Source organism: Mirounga angustirostris, unplaced genomic scaffold (genome assembly GCF_029215605.1).
Source record: "Mirounga angustirostris isolate CCGP_5_RB_7025 unplaced genomic scaffold, mMirAng1.0.hap1 SCAF_7, whole genome shotgun sequence".
Classification (NCBI taxonomy): Eukaryota; Metazoa; Chordata; class Mammalia; order Carnivora; family Phocidae; genus Mirounga; species Mirounga angustirostris.
The window spans coordinates 53738646-53764896 of record NW_026991715.1 but is presented as its reverse complement, the minus strand read 5'-3'; the positions used below and the strand labels follow the sequence as shown (position 1 = coordinate 53764896).

General features: G+C 42.0%; 1 protein-coding gene across 5 annotated transcripts in view; it reads right to left on the bottom strand.

Annotated features, from left to right (window-relative positions):
* The window catches only part of OCLN (occludin), a 52172-nt gene that overhangs the window by 22442 nt on the left and 3479 nt on the right, over positions 1 to 26251 (bottom strand). For all 5 annotated transcript variants that reach the window (XM_045896142.2, XM_045896149.2, XM_064596211.1 and 2 more), the window contains exons 2-4: positions 21561 to 21678; positions 14716 to 15391; positions 12125 to 12286 (exon numbers count right to left, since the gene is read on the bottom strand). In XM_045896142.2, coding sequence (XP_045752098.1) covers positions 12125 to 12286; positions 14716 to 15391; positions 21561 to 21610 — 888 coding nt within the window. In that variant the 5' untranslated portion in view covers positions 21611 to 21678. The remainder of the gene's footprint in view (positions 1 to 12124; positions 12287 to 14715; positions 15392 to 21560; positions 21679 to 26251) is intronic.

The window sequence follows — 26251 nt, the reverse complement described above, 5'->3', positions numbered from 1 at the left end:
TCAGACAGCCACAAAGACACCAACTAGCTGTAGCACTTTCTGCCTCCCACCTCACCATTCATCACAACTCCCTAAACTGGCTCTCCACGATGCCCTGGCCTGTGGTGCTGGGACAGACAGGGCTTTCTGTACTCCACGCTGTCGGGTGCTAAGTCAGTAGACGAATAGGGCACTCCTACTTTTGTTCCATTTTGTTCCCTCTGAGGCCACAGATAAAAGCAAAATCTTTCCTGGCGTGAGAACCTAGGACCCCGATAGTCAGCAGCCCACAGGACTGATTGTACATTAAAGATTCTTGGCCCTGGTTGAAAATTAAAAAGCTGTTCCAGTTTCTTCAGATGTCTACTGCTGATTACCAGCGCCACCCTGTCCCAGTCACCTGCCCCACTCCCACCTGCCTCCCCACTCCCGGGTGCAGGGAGGTAACAGGCAGAGACTGCCTGCAACCTGCAGGAGAGCATTTGCTATTTTATCTCTTGTGGCAAGCTTACAAATCATGGGAAGATTAAGTTAATGAACCAACATTAAATGTATTTATATTTTGGGTACTCTTACCCAAGCTTCCTTATTCAAGCTCGTCATTGCAAACACGGACAAATTATCACTCTAGCTAAAATTTACTGTGTGTTAATAAATTATGTGCTGGTTTCGAGCTAAGCCCTTTAATCATTACAGCATCAGCTTATCTGTAGATAAAAACCTTTATTTTCATTTACATATGAAGAATCTATCAAAGGAAAGACAAAGCCCCCTGGGGCAAGGTGATTACCTTCATCAGAGTCCAAGGAAGCCAAAAGTCACCCAATGGTGATCAAAAAGGACAGAGTCCAAGATCCCCATCAGGGACCCCAACCCTTTCTCTACGTTCAGCCAGATCATCCTCACTAGTTCCTATCCTGACAAGTAAATGCTGGAAACAATGCTACATAAATGTTGCATCACGATGTTAAAGCCTTAAAAACTTCTAGAAATGAGACTAGCTAGTTAACTAAGTTAGTCTTTAGATTTAAGTATTTCTTATTTAAAAACAGGATCTTATTTAATAAATTTCACTTACTACTTGGTAACAATGGAGAAATGAGTTGATGGCATGTTCTCTCCAAACTTAGTCTATTCTTGCTTCTGATATAAATCAAGTAGCGTAACCAGAAAAAGTGCAAATTAGGAGACATGCAGAAAATTCCCCGCTGAGAACTGGATATGCTGGTTTGTAGCAGAAAAGCACTTCACACATGGATAGATCTCATTTTAATCTGTTAGTTTTATTATGTAAGTACTGTTTTCCCCAATTCTACTGGCAAAGAAAACTGAGGCTCAGAGGTTTTCAGAGGAAAAACAACAGACCAAAATCTACAAGTTATAAGGCAAATACAACACTTGTCCTGCTGGTTATGAGGACAGGTTTGAGACAAACTGCCGAAGCCCTCTGCAAACCTCAGTTTCTCCTTCTACAAGAAGGGTGCCCATCCCGTCAGAACTGCAGTTAGGATAATAATAATGTATAAAGTGGTTAGCCTAAAATGAATACTTGGGAAATGCTGGTTCCTTTCTTTTACTGATTTTTTTTCTTTGGCTTTGTTGCCAAAATTCAGATGTGACGCTTAAACCTGAGTCATCTTTTTTTTTTTTTAAGATTTTATTTATTTATTTGACAGAGTCGCCCCTTAACCCGAGTCATCTTGATGTACTACACTGGCAAGAGCACTGAGAAAGCAGTCTCAGCAAAAGCAGCCTATGCCTGACTCACCAGGTCACCACCAAGCCACCATCTTGGTAATGTGTCCACAGGCAGACCCACAGCTGCCCGCACGGAAGGTCACCAAGGCAGACTGGAGGACCCCACCCTAAGGTCCCAGACTTCAGTCAGATTATTTCACTTTACCAGAGCCAAATCCAAAATTTATTCACAGGAGCACCTGAAACTGAGGTGCGGAAGGGTGCCTGGGTGGCTCAGTCAGTTAAGCATCTGCCTTCAGCTCAGGTCATGACCCCGGGATCCTGAGATCGAGCCCCACATCGGGCTCCCTGCTCCTCGGGGAGCCTGCTTCTCCCTCTCCCACTCCCCCTGCTTGTGTTCCCTCTCTCACTGTGGCTCTCTCTGTCAAATAAATAAAATCTTTAAAAAAAAAAAGAAAGAAAGAAACTGAGGTGCTGAACTTCTAGTTACTACTGCGCCCGAACACTGTAGGTATCAATAAAAATGAACCTCCAGTGCACACGTCTTATAATCAACGCTTTGATATTTACCATAGGCGTGTGCTTTTCCAACGCCAGGCCCCACTGGTAAGTATTTACTCGAGAGAAAATGAGTATGTATGTCTTGATATTTATGTTTATGACCTTCTGGAAGTGTAGGACGGGGGAAGAGAGATTTGAACACAAAGATCAACATGAAATACTCATCTTCATGGGCTACTGAACATTAGTCCTTCCCAACTCAGCTCTGGAACCCAAGCCTGAAGAGTGCCCCCACTTGCATTCTCGGTGTTCTGTCAGGACATGGCTCCTTAGACCATGGTCCCCTGCCCTGGTAAGAAGCCCAACTCAAGCAGGGGCCGGAAGGGATCTGACAGCATGACACCCTCCTGGGAGAAGCCGGCAGAGTTCAGAGGGGCACTGGGTGAAGCAGGCACATTCAAAGCTGCTCAGAAACCCATCCTAAGCTATTCAAAAGGCACTTTGAATTTAGACCTGGCCACATGGCCAGAGCCATCAAGAATGAGAGGACAATTATAATTAATTCATGTTGTCTACAGAGCACTATTTCCCTAGAAACCACCTCCCTACTCCACACAGTACTGTGGGAAGTACCATCTGCCATACTATGTTACAAGGGTCCTCGCATGAGCACCACGGGTTAGTGTCCCCCTTACCCCAGTCTCATCAGGGCCCCTTCCCCAGGCTAGTCTTAGAAAAGCACTAACATGAAAAATTCAAGAGCTCTAAGTGGCTGCTTTCTGCCCCTCTTCTCCAATAGAAACACGAAGCCTATCCAGATAGTAGGAAAACAAGAAAACAAATCATAATGGTGTTTAAATCCCTGAGATCTTAATTGTTCCTGATATCCAGCCATATCCTGGTCCTCTATGGCTAAGCTGTTTAAGTTCTAAGTTATCATGAGTCACCACCCAAAATCTTGCAAATAAATTCCTCTTTTTACCTATACTAAGTTCTATTTCTGTCACCTGTAACTAGGAAATTGCTAATTCACTCAACATCAAAATTCTTTCTTTTCTGTACATTCAATTGCTTTCAGTATCCCTGGAAGACACACAACTATACTTTTACTGGTCTGCATTTTCTCAGACCCATCTCACATCAGTCTTGAGAAAGCAGACGAGATAACATGGCCCAATTTTATAGATAAGGAACCCAGGGTCCAGAGGAGTTAATCTGTTTGCCCAAGAGCGCTGGAATCAGGACCCGAAACCAGAACTTGAAAGTCCTGTGCTGCTGTCCCTATACCAGGCATCCATCTCCAAACCAGACTTCCTTCACATACATATTGGTTGAAATCAACGGCAATCACCTGCCTGAAGTCACAACAAAGGCAGTGAAGCTGGACTCCAAGCCCTGGTATTGCTTCTTTTTTATAGGTCCCATAGTTTATTAATTCTTCTGTTTGGAACACATCAAAAGTGTATATAAACTCTATGCAACAACAACAACAAAAATGTTTTATCTGAGTGGAGCTGAGCTAATACACTGCTTCTATCAAAGGTAGAAAAGCCACCATTAGACACAAAGAGTAGAAGAAAGCGGAACACCAACAATCCCATCAGGCTGTTTAGGACAAACTACAAATGAAGGAAGTGTCTCCTCTGCTCACGGCAATGCACAAACCCAGCAGTGCCTGATTGTCCAGCCTGTACACATTGCTCAGAGCATCAACGAGGAGGTAGGTCTGCTCCGTATGAGAACATCTGAGGGGATCTACTCTGATCCCACTGGAACCATTAGTTGATTCCCAGCACTGAGAAGCACCTCAGTCCCAAGGTCAAGACAATAATATGGCCCATCACCATCTTATCTAATTGAAGCAGGGAAGGCACCGTGGAGCTAATTCACCTCTGGGGGCAGGTGAGTGGGAGAGCAAAACCCACAAAGGGTAATTAACTTACACTAAATAATTCTTGGGTGGGCTGGTGGATCTGTAGGTGTCCATTAGGAAACAAATAAATAAATACAAGAAGGCTATGCATGGACCAGAGGTGACAATGTCATGAACCAAGATTTAGGATTAATTTGTTCCTGTGAACCTGAAGTCCAATTAAAAAAGAGAGAGAGAGAAAGAGAAGTAATCATTAAGGTTTCCCTAAGAGCATGCTGGTATGGAAATAATCAATCAGGGTTCTAGCCCTGACTTTATCACCTACTATGTAACCCGATATATGTAAACAAAAAAATGATCTCCACTTACATAACAGCAAAGTTCACTTCAACATCGATTTTCTCCATTTTCAAAAAAATTACCATATACTTGAAGAAAATTACCTAATACCTTTTCTTTAAAAGATTTTATTTATTTGAGAGAGAGAGAGAGAGAGAGAGAGAGAGAGGAGAAGCAGACTCCCCACTGAGCAGACAGCCCGATGAGGAGCTCGATCCCGGGACCCTGAGATCATGACCTGAGCTAAAGGCAGACACTTAACCAACTGAGCCACCCAGAAGCCCCGACCTAATAACTTTTTACATAATTATTCTGGTCAAAATTAGTTCATAAAAGGAAGAAAACCCAGAGAACTGACTTTCATCAAAAATGTAAAAATTTTAGAGGATAAAAATTCAGGATGGCGGGGCGCCTGGGTTGCTCAGTTGTTAAGCGTCTGCCTTCAGCTCAGGTCATGATCCCACAGTCCTGGGTCTGAGCCCCACATTGGGCTCCCCGCTCCGCGGGAGGCCTGCTTCTCCCTCTCCCACTCCCCCTGCTTGTGTTCCCTCTCTCGCTGTGTCTGTCAAATAAATAAAATCTTTAAAAAAAAAAAAAATTCAGGATGACTGCCTGCCATTTGGGAACAAAATTAAATTAGATCTTCTCTCATATCACACCAAATAACTTGGCCAGGGGTGCCTGGGTGGCTCAGTCATTAAGCTTCTGCCTTCGGCTCAGGTCATGGTCCCAGGGTCCTGGGATTGAGCCCCACGTCAGGCTCCCTGCTCGGCGGGAAGCCTGCTTGTCCCTCTCCCACTCCTCCTGCTTGTGTTCCCTCTCTCACTGTGTCTCTGTCAAATAAATAAATAAAATCTTTAAAAAAAAAGAAAGAAAGAAAGAAAGAAAGAAAGAAAGAAAGAAAGAAAGAACGAACTTGGCCAATCTGAACTGTCTTTAGTTAGTAATTATGAATCAGTATTTACTAAGTAAGACTTTACAGTGAAAACTGTGCAGTGTACAGGGAACTCTATCATCTTTGCAACTTTTCAATAAATCTAAAGCTATTCTAACATAAAAGTTTATTTAAAAAACTGGATTGGGGTGATGGCTGCACAATGCTACAAGTTTACTAAAAATCAGTTAATTGTACACTTATAATGTGTGAATTTTATGGTATACAAATTATACCTCACTAAAGCTATTTTTAAAAGTTCCTAGGTCTAAAGGTTCAAAATGAAAAAAATTATAAAATCAAGAAACACAAGAGAGGAACTTTACACCAATCAAGGACGAGGAAAACATCATGAACTGACAGGTATGTTTAACTTAACCCTCTGCACACATTCAGTCCACAACAAGGTAAAAAAAATAAAACTTTAGGGGCGCCTGGGTGGCTCAGTCGTTAAGCATTTGCCTTCGGCTCAGGTCATGATCCCAGGGTCCTGGGATCAAGCCCTGCCATCGGGCTCCCTGCTCAGCGGGAGGTCTGGTTCTCCCTCTCCCGCTCCCCCTGCTTTATGTTCCCTCTCTCGGTCAAATAAATAATCTTTAAAAAAAAAAATTTTTTTTTTAAATAAAACTTTAAATACTGAAGAAACTATCGAAGACTATTTTTTAAAAAGATTTTTATTTATTTGAGTGTGCACAGGGCAGGGGCAAAGGGAGAGGGAGTCTCAAGCAGACACCTCGCTGAGCTGGGAGCCTGATGTGGGGCTCAATCTCATCACCCTGAGATCACAAGCTGAGCTGAAACCAAGAGTTGGACATTTACCCAACTGTGCCACCCAGGTGCCCCGAAACTAGAGAAGACTATTATTCACACCTTGAGGATGTTCGGAAAACTCTCTAGGAACACAAAAAAATACAGAAACCATAAACATACAAATGGAAAAATGTGAGCACTTAAAAAATAAAAACACTGTAAAAAAAAAAAAAAGGTGAAAGACCAACAACAGTCTGGGAAGAAATATTAGCCACATATAAGACAAAATGCTAATATTCACAATATGAAAAATTCCGTTAAGAGTGAACAAACTAGGGGTGCCTGGGTGGCTCAGTCGGTTAAGTGTCTGGCTTCGGCTCAGGTCATGATCCCAGGGTCCTGGGATCGAGCCCCGCCATCGGGAGCCCGCTTCTCTCTTTCCCTCTGCCTACTTATGCTCTCTGTCTCTCAAATAAATAAATAAAAAGTATCTTTAAAAAAAAAGTGAACAAACCAAAAGAAAACTAAGCCACGCTATAAATCAAGTAATTTAAGAATACAAATTAGGGGTGCCTGCGTGGCTCAGTCTTTTTTAAAGGGGATAATTAGGAAAGTTTCTACCTTGCCAAAAAATACAAAAACTAAAACAGTTATCATACTGACAGCCGCAACAACATAAATGAATCTCACAGATACTATGTTAAGTGAACACAAAAACACACATTACGTAATTTCATTCATATGAAGTTTAAGAACAGGCAAAACCAACTGATGTGACAGGGTGATAGTTACCAATCAAAAAATAATGAGAGGGGTTACCATCCTCTAGGGCATACTGAGAAAGGACATGAGGAAACCATGGGCACTGGAATAAACTGTATCTTGATCAGGGTGAGTTATGTGTATGTATAAAAACTAACCAAGCTAAGCAACTGGTGTACCTACTATACTTTACTCTGTATATACAGATATACATTGTACTTCAATAAAATTAAAAGTATCAAAAAATGAGGAATATTTAATGATGTGAAGAAAAGCTTGTAATATAATGTTAAATCAAAAAGTAGAATTTCACACTGAGAGGGAACATTATCATACTTCTCCTGATTTAGAATAAGAAGGTGGGGGGGGGGATTAAAGAAAATACACCAGAATGGTACCTCAGGGTGGAAGAATTTTCTTTATAGTTCACTGCAGTTTCAAAATCTCTAGTTACCAAACAATAAATTTTAAAAATACATAAATATATATGTTATTTTTAATTTAAATTCAGTTAGCCAACATATAGTACATCTTTAGTTTTTGATGTAGTAGTCAATGATTCATTAGTTGCGTATAACATCCAGTGCTCATCATATCATGTGCCCTCCTTAATGCCCATCACCCAGTTACACTATATATATATATATATATATATTTTTTTTTTTTTTTTTTAAAGATCTTATTTGAGAGAAAGAGTGTGAGAGAGCGCACGAGTCGGTAGGGAGGGGTAGAGGGAGAAGCAGGCTCTCCGATGAGCAGGGAGCCCAATGCCAGGACCCCGAGATCATGACCTGAGCCAAAAGCAGATGCTTAACCAACTGAGCCACCCAGGGACCCCAATATATATATATTTTTTAATTCAGAAAAAGTACCAACTAGATCTGGAATTTGAAGACATAACAGAAAAAATAACATCTGCAAATTTATTAAAAGAACCTTCAAACATCTAATATATAACAATGCTGGTACAAACTTAAGTGACTGACTACAAAGGACCAGGTTAACACCCACAATAGTGTGCAAACACGGCCAGCTTATTTTATAAAGTACAAGATATCCAGAAAGGGGAAGGGGAAAAAAAAACAACAACAACCCTAAGACTCCCTAGGAAGGCAAAGAAACCATGGTGCTGGAGATTCAGAGACAGGAAATTACAGAGTTCTACATTTTCCCACACATAATACCTAAGGGCTGAAACCTGCTTAAAACTCTTAAGACACAACTTTTGAGGTGCCTTTGCTCTGGAGGTTCTGATCCTAAAGATTTTAAAAATCCAGGAAAGGCAGTAAGATCTAATAAAATAATGAATGTCTAGGCCTACCCTAATACATAGGGAAGAAGGAAACTAATTTTCAGTAGCTAATTGTTCCTTTAATAAGTTTTCCTCCGCCCCCCCAACAAAAAAACCATTATTAGTTATATGGGGAGTATCTTATCTCAGTTCCCTACAATTCAAATTTTATATTTTTATTTAATTAATTTTTTGAGAGAGAGGGAGAGAGAGAGTGAGGGAAGAGCAGAGGGAGAGAGAATCTTTTTTTTTTTTTTTAAGATTTTATTTATTTATTTGACAGAGAGAGACACAGCGAGAGAGGGAACACAAGCAGGGGGAGTGGGAGAGGGAGAAGCAGGCTTCCCGCCGAGCAGGGAGCCCGATGCGGGGCTCAATCCCAGGACCCTGGGACCATGACCTGAGCCGAAGGCAGACGCTTAACGACTGACCCACCCAGGCGTCCTGAGAGAGAGAGTCTTAAGCAGGCTCCACGCTCAGTGCAGAGCCCCATGTTGGGCTCGATCTCACAAGCCTGAGATCATGACCTAAGCCGAAAATCAAGAGTCGGAAGCTTAACCCACTGAGCCACCCAGAAGCCCCTAGAAGTCAAATTTTAATCCTCACTTAGTAGAAGGAATCAATGCTAGGTTTTCTTTCCATTATTTTAAGTGAAGATTATTTTTATGGTATTAATTTCTAAAAACCAAAAGAAAGAAAAATCACTAATCCACTGTCAGGCGCTTCATATGCAGCATCGAACACTGTCACCTGGGCTCTCGTTAGGACTTAGCAGACAGGCAGTCAGGGCAGGGTCCCCAACAAGAAGATAGAGAGTCAGGACAGCTAAAATAAAACAGCACTAACATCCTGTTCTACAGCTTACACAGGACCTCACTAACATTCTGTTTTGCAGCCTTTGCAGAAATGATTTCTGCAAAACGACCTAAAATGAGACAATTAACCACAAAGCATTTGTCATTATCACCGGCAAGGGGCAGTTAAGACATAAGCTTCCAGATGTCAGTAAGAAAAAAACCCATCAGCACAGAAACATTAACCTAACAGGTAGACAAATACGTGACCAAAGCCCTGATTGGCACGACTCAGCAAACCCTGACTGCTTAAGATAGCTCCGCAAAAGAGGTCATAATAACCCCTTAAACTTAGAAACTCTGAGGACAACCCACTGGGCCCCCCTCCCTTTCTGGGAGCTTTATACTCTTGCTCAATAAACTTTGCTTTGCTGCCCACCACTATTCATCTGGTCTACCTCTTCATTCTTGGAAGTGGTGTGGACCAAGAACCACGGGCATTAAGGGGACACAAATCCTGCCACATTATGTTATCAAAGGGACAGAGGTGTTGAGGAGAATGGAGCAAAAGAGCACAGAAAGGAGAGCTGTGGAAGTAAACAGAAGAAACAAGAAAGTGGGACTGAGTTCAGCAAAGTAAACTTGGGCAGGTGAGGGGAGAATGCATGGAAAAGCAAAATACCTGTGGCTAAAATCACCTCCAAATAGCTTATTTCAATAGCATTTCTTAGGCACTGGGGAAGCTAAGGGAAGGGGAAAAGAGATGAGAAGCCAGACAGTGCTGGGGCACCTGGATGGCTCAGTCAGTGGAGCAGGCGACTCTCGATCTTGCATTTGTGGGTTCGAGCCCCACCCTGGGTGTAGAGATTACTTAAAAATAAAATCCTTAGGGCGCCTGGGTGGCTCAGATGGTTAAGAGTCTGCCTTCGGCTCAGGTCATGGTCCCAGGGTCCTGGATCAAGTCCCGCATCGGGCTCCCTGCTAGGTGGGGAGCCTGCTTCTCCCTCTGCCTCTGCGTCTCTCTCTCTCTCTCTCTGACTCTCATGAATAAATAAATAAAACATTTTAAAAAATAAATAAATAAATGAAAATAAAATCCTTAAAAAAATAAAATGATAAATTTAATAAATAAATAAATAAAAGTAAAGTGCTTTCTGCTTCATCGTCATTATCACGTCCATAAATTATTATGGCTATCTTTTGCCCAATTATCAAAAGCACCTACAACTGATCGAAACTGCAGGACAGTAAAATCAGATGAGAGGCCAAAGTTCACTGGAACTCTAATATTACCAGCACTAGTCTCTCTAGTCTTTTGGTTTTTTTTTTTCAGGCTCTCGAAACTTTGAATAAACAAATCCAACAGCCAGTGAAAACTGACACACCCAGAAACTCTCGGCAAAACATTTACATCATAGTTCACAATAGACTGTCCTATTCCATCTACAGGTGGCCTTGCCTGGAGCTAAAGGTCGAAAGAAAACAATTCCCCACACCTTCATGCTTTATGGGGGGAAAGAGGAGGAGGAAAAAGAAACCAAGCAGGCCTCAAGGCAAGGTCAGGAACATAGGAACTCCACTCTCAGTGGTGTGTACCCACCAGACCTTCTGATGTTCCCAAGACTGTTTCCTTTTGGCTCCTTAACTAACTAGAGGAAAATCTCATCTACAGATCTAGATTTCTTAAAATCAGACATACACAGGGACGCCTAGGTGGCTCAGTCAGTTAAGCGTCTGCCTTCGGCTCAGGTCATGGTCCCAGGGTCCTGGGATCGAGCCCCGCATCGGGCTCCCTGCTCAGCGGGGAGTCTGCCTCTCCCTCTGCCTGCTGCTCCCCCTGCTTGTGCTCTCTCTTTCTCTCTCACAAATAAAAATCTTAAAGAAAAAATCAGACATACAGAATGCCAGAGCTATGGGAGCCTTCAAGATGACCAATGTCTTTATTCCTAACCCTGACCAGCAATCCCCACCCTTAGCGCTCTTTCCTCCACTCCCATTGGCTAGAACAAACCTGTGTCCAGGTTTCTCAACTAACCCTCATGGCAAGAAGTCAGTCTGCTCAAAGAAACCTATGACGACAGTTTCTGAGGATGCTTCCAACTGCTTCCTAACAGGGTTTCTGAGAAATAAAGTCTCACTTCAGACATCTCTGAAGACATGTTAGGTATCAGTAATATATATTTCCCAGATATTTTTGGGGAGAGGAACTTGCTAAGCTTTCAGCAAATCACATCTACACATACTGGTAGAAATAACAATATATATAAAAAAGGGAACTGCTCTAATCTCTCTCTGCCTCACTGAAGTATTTCCTAAGTATCCATGCAATTAGACACTGTAATTTGCTAGGCTGTTATTGATGTAAAAACTTCAGACGTATGGCACCTGCTACCACTCCAAAAACACCCTTCTTAACCCAAGACAGCAAGCACCCTAAGCAACAGTGTTCCCCTCCAAAATAACCAGGAAAATAAACGGAGAGGGGGAGGAATGGTACTGTTTTGCATAGACTAAGTTCTTTCTGCATGATTCCTTTAGAAGCCATTTCTTTTCAGTGCCTAAATACACGTCTTAAAAATGGAAATCTGAGGGGCGCCTGGGTGGTTCAGTCAGCTAAGCGTCCAACTCTTTTTTTTAAGATTTTACTTATTTATTTGAGAGACAGAGAAAGAAAGCACAAGTGAGGGGAGGAGCAGAGGGAGGGACAAGCAGACTCCATGCTGAGCATGGAGCCCAATGCTGAGCTAAATCCCACGACCCTGAGATCATGACCTGAGCCGAAATCAAGAGTCAGACCCTTAACTGATTGAGCCACCCAGGCGCCCCAGAGCCCAACTCTTGATTTGACTCAGGTCATGATCTCAGGGTCGTGAGATCAAGCCCCATGTCGGGCTTAGTGCAAAGTCTGTTTGAGATTCTCCCTCCCCCTCTGCCCCTCCCCCTGCTTGTGCATGAACCCCCCCACCAAATAATATATAAAATCTAAAAAATCTGGTTTTCATTTTGCAGTAAAACAATTTCCACTTATCATAGCACCTTCTTTAAAGATCTGAGTAAAACATGAGGGCACAACTTTTGCAACAAAAACAGTAATTCTAAGAACATAGTTTCACAAAGCACTAAAGGTCAGGTTTAGAGACAGAAACCTGGTGTTTTAATAAAATACCGGACATTTGCTGATTTTTTTTTTTTAAAACACTTACCCACTCTTCAACATTGGGGGGTTGTTCGTCATAAATATGTTCCTTGTCCCACAAAATATTCGACTTGTCATACTGGTCCATCTTTCTTCGAGTTTTCACAGCAAAGAAAATTATTAAAGCAAAAGCCACAATAACCATGAACCCCAGTACAATCGCAATTGCCTAAAAAGAGATTAAAGATATTGACACAGATTTTAATTGTTTACTTTATCCTAATCCACCCTCAGTAAAAACCTAAGGCCCTACACTACATATCTGTGGTTTAACAGATATAAAACTGATAGTTACATTTTAGAAATATAAAATGTTGGGCTGAGGCTAACAACACATACACAGCTTAATTCAATACTCAAAACAGGCTTTAAGTTAGGTACTATCATTCCCTTTTAAATTACAGAAATCTAGTTCCAAAGCTTGAGCGCCAAGTGGCCTTATTTTTATTAACAGATGAAAATGGCCAGTAAATTAACTCAATCATCAGTATCCTTCTAAAGGGCTTGAAAAATGTTATTCTCAGAAATAGCTTTAAATACATAACCATGTTTATAATCTTGTTCATAACACACACTGGGCAAATGTTTTTACACTCGATGTAAATTCCAGTCTATAGAGGATCTACCTTACCATAAATTATGAGACAGGATCTAACCAAACTATAAATTAGAGAAAATGGATGAGTGATTCATGTAGTCTGGCAGGTGGTTTCTGTTAGAGGAGTCTTTTGTGTACTCAGAAGAAAGGGCCCTGTGACAAGGAAACCTTTGCCCTGATAGTTCTTCCAGTGTCTGATAAGTATGTTAAGTGGTCCACTGGCCTGGAGACACTTGAAATTGAGGCAGTACCAGGACCCTGGCCTGGATTCTGCTCATCGTAACAGGAGGGTCTCTGTGCAGCCATCTAACAGTGATATCCTTTTTCAGTGATTACAGGTTTTGGCACACAGAGGACTAAGAGAGATGGGGGTGTGGTAAGAGAGGAGCACCAACCCTCAGCCCTGTTTACCAGAGATACATCTGAATGCCAACAACAAATATTCTGAAATTCAGAGGGAAAACATTTCAGTCTTCAAAATAATGGTAGTTACTGGGGATGATCTCACCCCAAAAGAGTGACTCATTCAGGTAAAAGAGTGAGAATTTCTGAGTCACTGTAAGGATAGGGGGAAAAAATTGGGAAAAAAAAATTAGAAATCCATAAGGAAAAAGATTAGCAACTTCACACCTATTAGCATGGATAGAATCAAACAGACAAAACAATGCTGGTGAGCATGTATAAAAATGGAATCCTCACACATTTCTGGTAAAAGTAAAACAGTGCAACCAGTTTGGAGAACAGTCTGGCAGTTCCTCAAAAGCTTAAACACACAGAAGAGACATCATAAGACCCTGCAATTCTATCCCTAGGCATATACTCAAGAGAAATTAAAAAACAGGTTCACACAAGAAATTGTACACAAATGTTCAGAGCATTATTTATAACAGCCAATATGGACATAGCCCAAATGTCCATCAATTGATGAATGAATAAAATATGGTATAGCCATACAATGGAATACTATGCAGCAATCAAAAGGAATTGATATAACATGCATGAACCTGGAAAACATTAATGTGAAATGAAAGCCAATCACAGGGGCGCCTGTATAGCTTAGTCGGGGGTGGGGGTGAGCATGTGACTCTTGATCTTGGGGTTGTGAGCTCAAGGCCCACGATGGGTCCAGAGATTACTTAAATAAAACTTAAAAAAAAAGAAAGAAGCCAATCATAAAAGATCACATAATGTGTGATTCTGTATATATGAAATATCCAGAATAGGCAAATCTATAGAATAAGATTAGTAGTCGGCTAAATCTCGGAAGGATTAGAGAAAGGAGAATTTACTGCTAATGCATATGGGGCTTCTTTTGAGGATAGTGAAAATGTTCTAAAACTGATTATGGTGTGGGCGCCTGGGTGGCTCAGTCGTTAAGCGTCTGCCTTCGGCCCAGGTCATGATCCCACGGTCCTGGGATCAAGCCCCGCATCAGGCTCCCTGCTCGGCGGGAAGCCTGCTTCTCCTTCTCCCACTCCCCCTGCTTGTGTTCCATCTCTCGCTGTGTCTCTCTCTGTCAAATAAATAAAATCTTAAAAAAAAAACAAAAAACTGATTATGGTGATGGCTGCAGAACTCTGAATATACTCAAATTACTGAACCAAACTTTAAGTGGATGAATTATATGGTATGTTAATACTATCTTAACAATGACACCCAGCGCCCCTCTCCACATTCTGATTTAAATACAAGTGAGGCCTTGTCATCAATACTTTTTAAAAGTTCCCAAAGTGGGGCGCCTGGGTGGCTCAGTCGTTAAGCGTCTGCCTTCGGCTCAGGTCATGATCCCAGGGTCCTGGGATCAAGCCCCGCATCGGGCTCCCTGCTCGGCGGGAAGCCTGCTTCTCCCTCTCCCACTCCCCCCTGCTGTGTTCCCTCTCTCATTGTGTCTCTCGCTGTCAAATAAATAAAATCTTTTAAAAAAAGTTCCCAAAGTGATTCTATTAAGCATCCCGAGTGCCTATACCCAAAGCAGGGGCAAGGGCAAAAACCACCCATACCTCTTGGGGATCCACCACACAGTAGTGATACAAATACTGATCCATGTAAAGTCCAGGAGTTGCAGATGCATAAAACTGGTTGCAGATGGCATATATCTGTGAACTGTACATAGACCCAGAAGCCTGGGCAGTTGGGTTGACTCCCATTATATAGACAATTGTGGCAATAAACATCATGACGCCCAGGATAGCGCTCAGTATTATGACAGTCAAGTAGTATCTTCTTGTTCTAGATATGTCAGAACGTATTACGCTGGTAACAAATATCACCAACGCAGCAATGAAACAAAAGGCCACCATGGCCAGGAGGAAGCCCTTGGCTGCTCTTGGATCTGTGTAGCCTCCATAGCCATAACCGTAGCCGTAACCATAGGCATAGCCACTTCCGTAGCTCCCGAAGCCGCTGCCGTAAGGGTAGCCTAGACCACCACCCAGTAAGCCAGTTCCGTAGCCTCGATCCCAGGCAAGTGTGGAGGCAACACAGGCAAAGACGGCAATGCACATCACGATAACGAGCATAGACAGAATCCGGATGACTCCTGGAGGAGAGGTCCATTTGTAGAAGTGAAGAATTTCATCTTCCGGGTAGAACGAATACGCCGGCTGAGAGAGCATGGGTCGAACGTGCATGTCTCCACCGTAGACATCATTGCTTGGTGCATAATGATTGGGTTTGCTGAAATGCACATGAAAACACTTTCAAGTTAATACTGTTTGGAGGAAGCAGAAAGAACACAGAATGTACATGGAAATAATTTAAACCATCTACTGGCAAAAAACAAAACCAACTCTCAGTACCACCCCACTACAACAGGCCACTTTATGTCCCCCCAAATTCAAATGTCAACATCCTAAGCCCCAATGTGATGGTATTAGGTGGGGCCTAACTAGGTTCCGAGCTGGAGCCCCCATGAATGGGAACAGTGCCTTCACAAAGGAGACCCCAGAGAACCGTCCTGCCCCTTCTACCATGTGAGGATACAAGAAGCGGGCAGTATGCAACCCAGAAGAGAACCTTCTCTAGAACCTGACCACACTGGTACCTTATTATTATGGACTTCCAGCCTCCAGAACTGAGAAATAAATTCATGTTGTTTATATGCTACCCAGTGTGTGGTACTGTGTTATAGCGCCCAGAAGCTACTGAGACACGCACTGAAGAGTCAAGGTTTCTGTGTATCAGAATCACCTGGAGGGCTTGTTAAAACATAGATTGTTGGTCCCCAACCCCAGGTTGCTGATTCTGCAAGCCTGGGGTAGGACAAGTTTCCAGATGCTCCTGCTGCTGAAAGTCTGGGAGCCATACATTGAGAATGACTGCTCTAGGGCGCCTGGGTGGCTCAGTTGGTTAAACGGCTGCCTTCGGCTCAGGTCATGATCCTGGAGTCCCGGGATCGAGTCCCGCATTGGGCTCCTCGCTCGGCAGGGAGTCTGCTTCTCCCTCTGACCCTCCCCCCTCTCATGTGCTCTCTCTCTCTCTCTCATTCTGTCTCAAATAAATAAATAAAATCTTGGGCGCCTGGGTGGCTCAGTTGGTTGAACGACTGCCTTCGGCTCAGGTCATGATCCTGGAGTCCCGGGATCGAGTCCTGCATTGGGCTCCCCGCTCAGCAGGGAGTCTGCTTCTCCCTCTGACCCTCCCCCCTCTCATGTGCTCTCTCTCATTCTCTCTCTCAAATAAATAAATAAAATCTTTAAAAAAAAAAAAAAAAAGAATGACTGCTCTAATTTCTACAGAGTAGAGGTTCTCGCATTTTCTCCTATTAGAGTCACCTGGGGAATGTGTATAATCCCCAGCTGGAGCACTCCACGCCAGTTAAACTGTAATCCCTGGGGAGGGCACCCAAGCAGTTTAGAACAATGATGTCGACCCTTTGGCTTGTGTGATGTGAGACCAGTGCATTCAGATACGACACCTACAGAGGCCCATCCAGTGTCTCGTCCAATTTCTGGCAGCCTCACTCTCCTGCCTGAGAAAGCAACCATTCATTTATTCACGGGACAGCTATTTACTGGAGCCGCCAGGCTGATATATGTGGGGCAGTGTGCTAAGTACTGAGGATACTACAATCAACAGAAGTGCCTCAACCCCGGCCCCCCACAGGTTAGTCTCTTCGAAGGCAGTAAGACATTAAATCACTACATGATCTCTAGTTAGTTATGGTAAGAGCTACAAGATAAATCAAATATTCAGTGAGGGCTCATCAGGGTGATGCCTAATTGGATCTTTACAAAAATAGCTTGCCAACTCTAGTGACTGAATCATAAACATCGCTGGAGACAGACACACTGATGTGTGACACACAGAATCTAAGAAATGTGGATCCTGGCAGAGCAAAATTCAATTCCTAAACTGACCTCACCCCCTTTTGTTTTTGCCATTATTTCCTTGGTCCACTTCTCTCTTTCCAAAGCAAGACATCTTACAACTGGGTGCTGCCAACCACAAGAATTCAAGGAAATGGAGAAACTGGAAAGAACCCTGACAAGCCGGTCTTTGAAAATGTCATGTATGAAAATTCCGTAACTCATTCTACTTGGTTACTTGGGATGTCTCCATCTGGAGCTGTCATGAACAATGTAGATCTGGGCATCTTGAACACATGCCCTCACACACACAAGCACTTCTTTTTCTAAGGTATATATCTAGGAGAATTTTTGAGTCAAATTTTTTTTTTACCTTCAGCTCTATGAGATAATGTTGAAGTGTTTTCCAAAATAATTATATCACTTTTTAAAAAAATGATTCTATCATTTAAAATCCCATTGACATTGTAACATTCACAGAAGCATTGTTTATGATAACCTGAAACTGGAAACAGTCCAGATGTTTACTTAGAGGGGGAAGAGGTAATTGTAACATATCCATAGGATGGAATGCTACAGAGATGAGCTAATAGGGCAGCCACTAGCCACATGATTTACTGAGCACTTGAAATATAGCTGGTCCAAACTGAGATGTGCTGTTAAGTATAAAATACTTAGTTATCATAGTATAAAAAAAGAAATGTAGGGGTGCCTGGGTGGCTCAGGTAAGCATCGGACTCTTGGTTTCAGCTCAGGTCATGATCTCAGGGTCTTGAGATCAAGCCCCATGTTGGACTCTGCACTGATCAGGGAGCCTGCTTAAGATTCTCTATCCTTCTTCCTCTGCCCCTCCCCCCACCACTCATGCTCCCCCTCTACTAAAAAAAGAAAAAAAAAATTTACCACCACCTAGAGAGAACCCTAATATTAACTATGTATTTTGGGTGATAATGATTAGTCAATGAAGGTTCATCAATTTTAACACATGTACCTCTCTGGTTGGGGGATACTGATAATGGGGTAGGCAACACATGTAAAAGGGCGGGGGCATATGGGAAATCTTTGCACCTTCCTCTCACAGTTTTGCTTTGAGCTCTAAAAAATAACGACTACTGGGGCGCCTAGGTGGCTCAGTCGTTAAGCATCTGCCTTCGGCTCAGGTCATGGTCCCTGGGATCGAGCCCCGCACTGGGCTCCCTGCTCCGCGGGAAGCCTGCTTCTCCCTCTCCCACTCCCCCTGTTTGTGTTCCTTCTCTTGCTGTGTGTCTCTCTCTGTCAAATAAATAAAATCTTAAAAAAAAAAAAAAATAACGACTATTAAAAAAAGGAATGTAAACTACCTCATGAGTCAGTGTTTATACCACATGTTGAAACGATACATTAAATATATTAGGTTAAGTGAAATATTAAATATTACAATTATATATTATATAAAATTAATATGATTATTACTAAAATAAGTTTTAGTTCATTAGAAGAAAACAAAATTACACATATGGTTTACATTTTATTTCCTTTTTATTTATTTATTTTAGAGAGAGACAGAGCATGGGGGGAGGGAGGGCAGAGGGAGAAGCAGACTTCCTGCTGAGCTAGGAGCCAGATGTGGGGCTCCTCGATCCCAGGACCCCGAGTTCATGACCTGAGCTGAAGGGAGAGGCTTAACTGACCAAGCCACCCAGGAGCCCCTCACATTTTATTTCTATAGCACTCCTTTGAAGCAAGAGAAGTTTAACAACAAAGTAAAACTGAAATGTATTGTTTAGGATATGTAAAACAGTTAAAAAAAAAAAAAAAGAAAAGAAAAGAAAGAAAGAAAGAAAGAAAAGAAAAGAAAAGAAAATCAAGTGATAACCATATGTAAGGGACGCCTGGGTGGCTCAGTCGTTAAGCATCTGCCTTCAGCTCGGGTCATGATCCCAGAGTCCTGGGATCAAGTCCCACATCCGGCTCCCTGCTCCACGGGAAGCCTGCTTCTCCCTCTCCCGCTCCCGCTCCCCCTGCTTGTGTTCCCTCTCTCGCTGTGTCTCTCTCTGTCAAATAAATAAAAATAAAATCTTAAAAAAAAAAAAAACAACATGTAAGAACAGTGGTTTCCAGGGAAAGGTGGGAACACACGGAAGGACTTGGAGGTGTTCTATTTCTTGACCTACATGATGATTTTGCTTTCTTTTTATTCATTATTTCATACACACGTCCTGTGCCATTGTCTATGTGTGTGTTATATTTCACCAATGTTTACAAAAGCAACCCAAAAATAAGTCTCAGGTTCATGGAGCACTACTCAATTACTGTATTCTCTAGCATAACTTAAGGACCACATCATCACGAACAACTGTGTCCCTATAATGTTCAGGTATTAGTCAAGAGGCAATGTAACAGAAGCACTGTTACAGTTAGAGTCATAGACTCTTACCTCTGAAACAAATATTATATATATACATATATATTTTAACATATAATACATTATATGTTAAAAAAGAGAGAGAGAGAGATAGTAGCAAGGGAAAAATGAAGGTGGGAAATCGGAGGGGGAGACGAACCATGAGAAACTATGGACTGAAAAACAGAAGCACTACTACAGTTATCAAAGAGTTGAGGCTACAAACTACTTAAAGGAAAAAAAACTCTATCAATGTTTGGTAATAAATTTAAATTTTTCACTGTTAAATTTCCAAATGACTAGGGATGCCAAGAATCCTCAAACTTGCTTGTTTCATATAATGGCAGGAATCACTCTTACAACTGACAATGTGGAAAACATTATGCCAAGCCACAGAATCAGTCACAGAGGACCACATACTGCATGATTACATGTAGAGGAAATGTGCAAAATGGACAAATCCAGAAACAGAAAGACTGGTGACAGCCTAGTATGGGGGGCGGGGGGAACACGAGGAGTGAGTGCTAATCAGTAGCGGTTTCTTTGGGGAGAGGGTGATGAAAATGTTCTGAAATTGATGTGGTGATGGTTGCACAACTCTGTGAATATACTAAAACCACTGAACTGTCCATTCTTTTTTTTTTTTTAAGATTTTATTTATTTATTTGAGAGAATGAGACAGAGAGCATGAGAGAGGGGAGGGTCAGAGGGAGAAGCAGCCTCCCCACCGAGCAGGGAGCCCGATGCGGGACTTGATCCCGGGACTCCAGGATCATGACCTGAGCTGAAGGCAGTCGCTTAACCAACTGAGCCACCCAGGCGCCCCTGAACTGTCCATTCTAAATGGATGAATTGTATGGTGTGTGACCTCTATCTCAAAAAAGTATTACTTAAAAAATTAATAGTGAGTCAGTGTTAGGGTCAGTCACCTAAACAAAGCATTAAATCAGAAGCTTCATACCATTTGTGAAAAAACAAAAATGAATAAATAGACACACAAGTATCCGCCTAGGTTATACAGAAGCAAACAATAGCAATAGGTGACAGTAGTTTGCCTCTGCACAGAAACCCCAGCATCCTGCAACAGATGGATGAAGAAGATGTGGTGTATATATACCCAATGGAGTATTATGCAGCCATCAAAACAAACAAACAAACAAAAAACCCCTGAAATCTTGCCATTTGCAACGATGTGGATAGAACTGGAGCGTATTACGCTGAGCGAAATAAGTCAATCAGAGAAAGACCTGTATCATATGACCTCACTGATATGAGGAATTCTTAATCTCACTGAGGGTTGCTGGAGTGGTGGGGGGTGGGAGAGATGGGGGGCTGGGTAATGGACATTGGAGAGGGTATGTGCTATGGTGAGCGCTGTGAATTGTGTAAGACTGTTGAATCACAGACCTGTACCTCTGAAACAAATAATACATTATATGTTAAAAAAAAAAAAAGAAGAAGAAGATAGTAGGAAGGGAAAAATAAAGGGGGGGAATCGGAGGGGGAGACGAACCATGAGAAACTATGGACTCTGAAAAACAAACTGAGAGTTCTAGAGGGGAGAGGGGTAGGGGGATGGGTTAGCCTGGTGATGGATATTAAAGAGGGCACGTATTGGGGGCGCCTGGGTGGCTCAGTCGTTAAGCGTCTGCCTTCGGCTCAGGTCATGATCCCAGGGTCCTGGGTTCGAGACCTACATCAGGCTCCCTGCTCCATGGGAAGCCTGCTTCTCCCTCTCCCACTCCCCCTGCTTGTATCCCCTCTCTCGCTGTCTCTCTCTCTGTCAAATAAATAAATAAAATCTTTAAAAAAAAAAAGAGGGCACGTATTGAATGGAACACTGGGTTTTATACGCAAACAATGAATCATGGAACACTACATCAAAAACTAATGATGTAACGTATGGTGATTAACATAACATAATAAAATAAAATTAAAAAAAAAAAAAGAAACACTGGCATCCTGTAAGTTAAGCTTCGGGGGGAAACTCACTCCCACTTTATACGCTTTGTTTTAATCTAAATTTACAAACACACATGTTATTTTGTTATTTTTAACAGCAAACACTTAACAGATGAAAGTTTCAACTATACGTATTTTTTACACGTGACAGGCTTGACAGAAAGAAAAAACCAAAAACTAAAGAATTACTTACAATTCATCAGGTCTATATGGAGGTGGACTTTCAAAAGGCCTCGATGACATGGCTGATGTCAATGATCACCTGATCTTCAGGATGAGAACTGCCCCGCAGCTCCCCAAAATAAGCCAATCTAAGCAACATAAGGAGGGTAATGGCATTACTACGAAGCTCAGAGTTTCCCTGCATCACTAAGAAAACTAATGATACCAATCTCAAGTAACTTCGCACACCATGATTATTCCTCTTGTCCTTCTCACTGCCATCCTTACACATTGGACCATCAATTCCTTGAGTACAGGAAATCACTGAGCATAGCAACCATTCAGTCTGGTGGTCCTCACAGCACCAAGCACCCTGCTCTGCACACCACTGGCATACAAATACTAACTTTAATGACTAAGTTGTAGTAATAAAAATTTCACAAAGTTTTTACAGCATAGGTAAAAAACGGTATTTTTCAAAACCGTTCCTTCAAAAAACAAGAAATGTAAAAAATAAAATTTCTTTTTTTTTTTTTAAAGATTTTATTTATTTATTTGAGAGGGAGCATGAGAGGGGGGAGGGTCAGAGAGAGAGGCAGACTCCCTGCTGAGCAGGGAGCCCCATGCGGGACTTGATCCCGGGACTCCAGGATCATGACCTGAGCCGAAGGCAGTCGCTCAACCAACTGAGCCACCCAGGCGCCCAAAATAAAATTTCTTAAAATGTGTTTTTTTAAGTTTCGGTAACACCATTTTTTTAAATTTTTATTTTCTTTGAGAGAGAGCAAGCGAGCACATACACGAATGGTGGGAGGGGCAGAGGGAGAATCTCAACCAGACTCCCTACTGAGTGCAGAGCCTGACGTGGGGCTCAATCTCACGACCCTGAGATCATGACCCTGAGATTAAGACTTGAGCCAAAATCAAGAGTCGGATGCTTAACCTGATGAGCCACCCAGGTGCCCCAATCGACCAGTACTTATTAAGTACTTACACTATTCCATGGAAGTCTGTAGAAATACTACAGAAGGTCACACACAAAGAAAAAAGCAACTACAACAGGCAGTTATTTAGTTCTTAGCGCTGACTACATTATCAAGTGTAGGACAGGGATAAGCAGAGGAGAAAGACCAAGACTTAAAGAAGAGGAAGAAGCTGGGGGTTGGGGTTGGGGGGAGAAGAAAGATCACTTGAGCAAGATCTACAATCTGAGTATATTAAACTGTATACTATTTTTCCCTTTTCAGATAAAGTATATGCAAAAAAGGTATTATGTTAGGAAAAGTAAATAAATTCAAACTCTCTAAATTGTGTTCTTTAGAATCAATGGGATTCTTAAGGACACATCCTTAAGGACATCCTTAAGGACAGTCAATTCCAAATTTCTCAGAATAAAATGTTGCCCAATTGTTTATCACATAAAACCTCAAAGATGGAAATAAACTGAATGTTAGGAACACCAAGACAATTAGCATGATTTTCCAAACACAGTGAGGGAAGACAACTTCTTCACATTATTTAAAAACAAAAAAACAAAAAACTGTTTTACTCAAGTATTAACATACCAAAAAATGCACAAATCCTAAGTGTATAGAGCCCTGGAACTAGCACCCAAATGCACATTTAAATGGGCAACTCAGGCCATTAGCACGTTACAGTGTTATGGAAGAGTAAAAGTCCAGACTGACTTCCTAACTGATGTTCAAAAAAAGAACATTTAAAAAAAAAATGAATTTAAACACTATTAGGGGCACCTGGGTGGCTCAGCCAGTTAAGCAACCAACTCTTGATTTCCACGGCTCAGGCTGCGATCTCAGGGTAGTGAGATGGAGCCCCTAGAGAGTCTCCGCACTCAGCGCAGGGTCGGCTTGAGAGTCTCCCTCTGCCCCTCCCCCCCCACTCATGAGCACAAGGGCACACATTCACTCTCTAATGAATAAATTTTTTTTTTTAAGGATTTTATTTATTTGAAGGAGAGAGAGCACAAGTAGGCAGAGCAGTAGACAGAGGGAGAGGAAGAAGCGGGCTCCCCGCCAAGTAAGACGCCTGATGCAGGGCTGGATCCCAGGACCCTGGGACCATAACCTAAGCCGAAGGCAGAACCTTAACCAACTGAGCCACCCAGGCGCCTCAATAAATAAATCTTTAAAAAGAGAAAAGATAAACTGAATTTAAACACTATTAAACGTAGGACTCCAGTTCTGAAGCTGAATGTCAAATACTGACAAACGGAACTTAGCCCTTTTATAGCTCTGGCTCACTCATTCAAAACTATGACAAAAATTCCAGGCTCCATGTTAGTTTTTTACGTCATCTCTACGACCAACTTGGGGCTTGAACTCACGACCCTGAGATCAAGAGTCACATGCTCTACCAACTAAGCCAGCCAGGCGCCCCTCCATGGTAGTTTTTGGAAATTCTAAATTAATCCAGACTCAGGCTAAAGTTTAAATTTTGTCAAAAATCCAGACACCAGGGGCGCCTGGGTGGCTCAGTCGTTGGGCGTCTGCCTTTGGCTCAGGTCGTGATCTCAGGGTCCTGGGATCGAGCCCCGCATTGGGCTCCCTTCTCCACGGGAGGCCTGCTTCTCCCTCTCTCACTACCCCCTGCTTGTGTTCCCTCTCTAACCGTGTCTCTGTCAAATAAATAAATAAAATCTTTAAAAAAAAAAAAAAAATCGACACCAAAATCCCTTTCCAAACTTCTATTTCATGGATTCAGAGTTTAGTTATCATATCCCCTCTAATACCAGAGATTTTATATTGTGAAGCAAGTAATTTTAGGAAGTTTATCAAGAACAAGGCATGCCATATCAGCTTCATTTCCTTTTTTGAGATTACCAAACTGGTAGATGAAGCCCTAGAATCTTCAGCACATCCCCATGCATAGACATTCCTCTGGGACTGAAAAAATCTAAATAGGATAAAAGAATGGTACATTCATGACCCCAGGGTCCCGGGATCGAGTCCTACATTGGGCTCCTTGCTCAGCAGGGAGCCTGCTTCTCCCTCTGCCTGCCCTTACCCCCGCTTGTGCTTGCTTTCTCTCTCTCACAAATAAATAAAAATCTTAAAAAAGAACAGAGAGGGAGGTCATTTTGGTGACCACAGACAAGATGGGCAAGCTTATCCAGATTTGCAGCTGACAAAACACTGGAAAGGATAACCAACCCACCGTCTTCAAGTATATCAAATTCTCTGTGGGGCCAGACTGATGGGCTAAAACAAACCCAATGGTTTTAAAAGCTCACTGTGAGAGAGAGAAAAAAAAAAGCTCACTGTGAGAGGACAAATTCTACTTTTCTTCCTTGAACCTCACTACCCTCCTATGCCAAAGGGCAGGGGATAAGCCTGACCTCTAGGCTGGAATAATTAAGATAATATATTAAGGAAGATGAGAAAAGCATTCACAGCAAGGTGGTTATCTTGAAAGTGAGACATTCCAGTGTTTAGGCACTTAGGTACATTGTATCCATTTTCAAATACTGGTGGCATGGATAAATCATTTTATAAAGTCTCAGAGACTCAATTTTTTAAAAGTGCATTTCCTTGGTGAGAATTTCAACAAAGTTAACAAGTTATCCCTAACTTTGGCAGTAGTCACAGACAGCTGCTTCCATCTAGGAATGATACACTTTAAAAAAAACCTTCTGCATAACCATGAATCTGTACATCATGTTCCAACGAGGTGCCTCTCCTGAAGGTGCCTGACCGTTCAAGAACCAGAAAAACCATGTCTTAAGACAAATGACTGAAAAAACAGGAAATGTTTGGCCTGGTCAAATCAACATTAGAAGGACCACTACAGCACCCTTCAAATATCTGCAGAGCTGTCTTTGTAATCCTAGAAACCATTCTTTGAAGAAAAGATACCACAGGATCAGATTTCATGTCAATGTTAGGAAGCCTCTCCCTTACCCTGACTCCACACACCCTTCAAAAATAACAAATAACAATTTTTATCTGAAGCCGTGTATGCAAAGCTTAAGTTGTTTGATATTCTGGGGAGACTGGACTGAAGGAACTCTAATATTAGTCTCCTTCAAGGCAGTCTGGAACTGTGCCTTCAGGTCACAGCCAAAGAAAAAAAGGACCAAGAACAGACTGTTACCCAACCCCCTGCAGGGCAATATTAACGTTATCTGCTCAATAAATGTATGTTGAGTGAAGGACAAAATAAAACGAATGGAGAGGATACAGGATCCGGCCTAAAGGGCTCAGTGGCCACGGTCACAGAGCCTGTACCAAAGCGAGTGAAAGGGAACCAAGTCAAACAGCTGAATTAAGAGTCAGGAGCATAAGGGAAACAGCAGACTCTTACTAAATGTATAAGATTGACTGACGTTAAAATATACAAAAAGTTCTCCCCTTATGTTTACTGGCCAAAGCTGTCCTAATAAAAACCTAAGCTAAGACAAAGAAGAAAAGCCTGAAAATACTATGCCCCTGAATAATTCTTTAAAGCAACTGTCATAAGTAAAAGATAAATTTTATCATATTTAAGGAGAGCCTATTCCTTTTCAATCACAGGCAGCAATAGTTAATTTGCCTTCAAGAAGTTTTTAAAAGTTGTGGCTGGTACTAAACGTTTCTATTTATATTTTGGCACATAATTAGTAAGTTGTCTAAAATTTTAAAATTAGGCAGATTTATGCAATAGACAATGGGCTCTGTATCGGAAAATGCATTTCAAATAAGCACTCCAGATGATTCTTAAGCACAC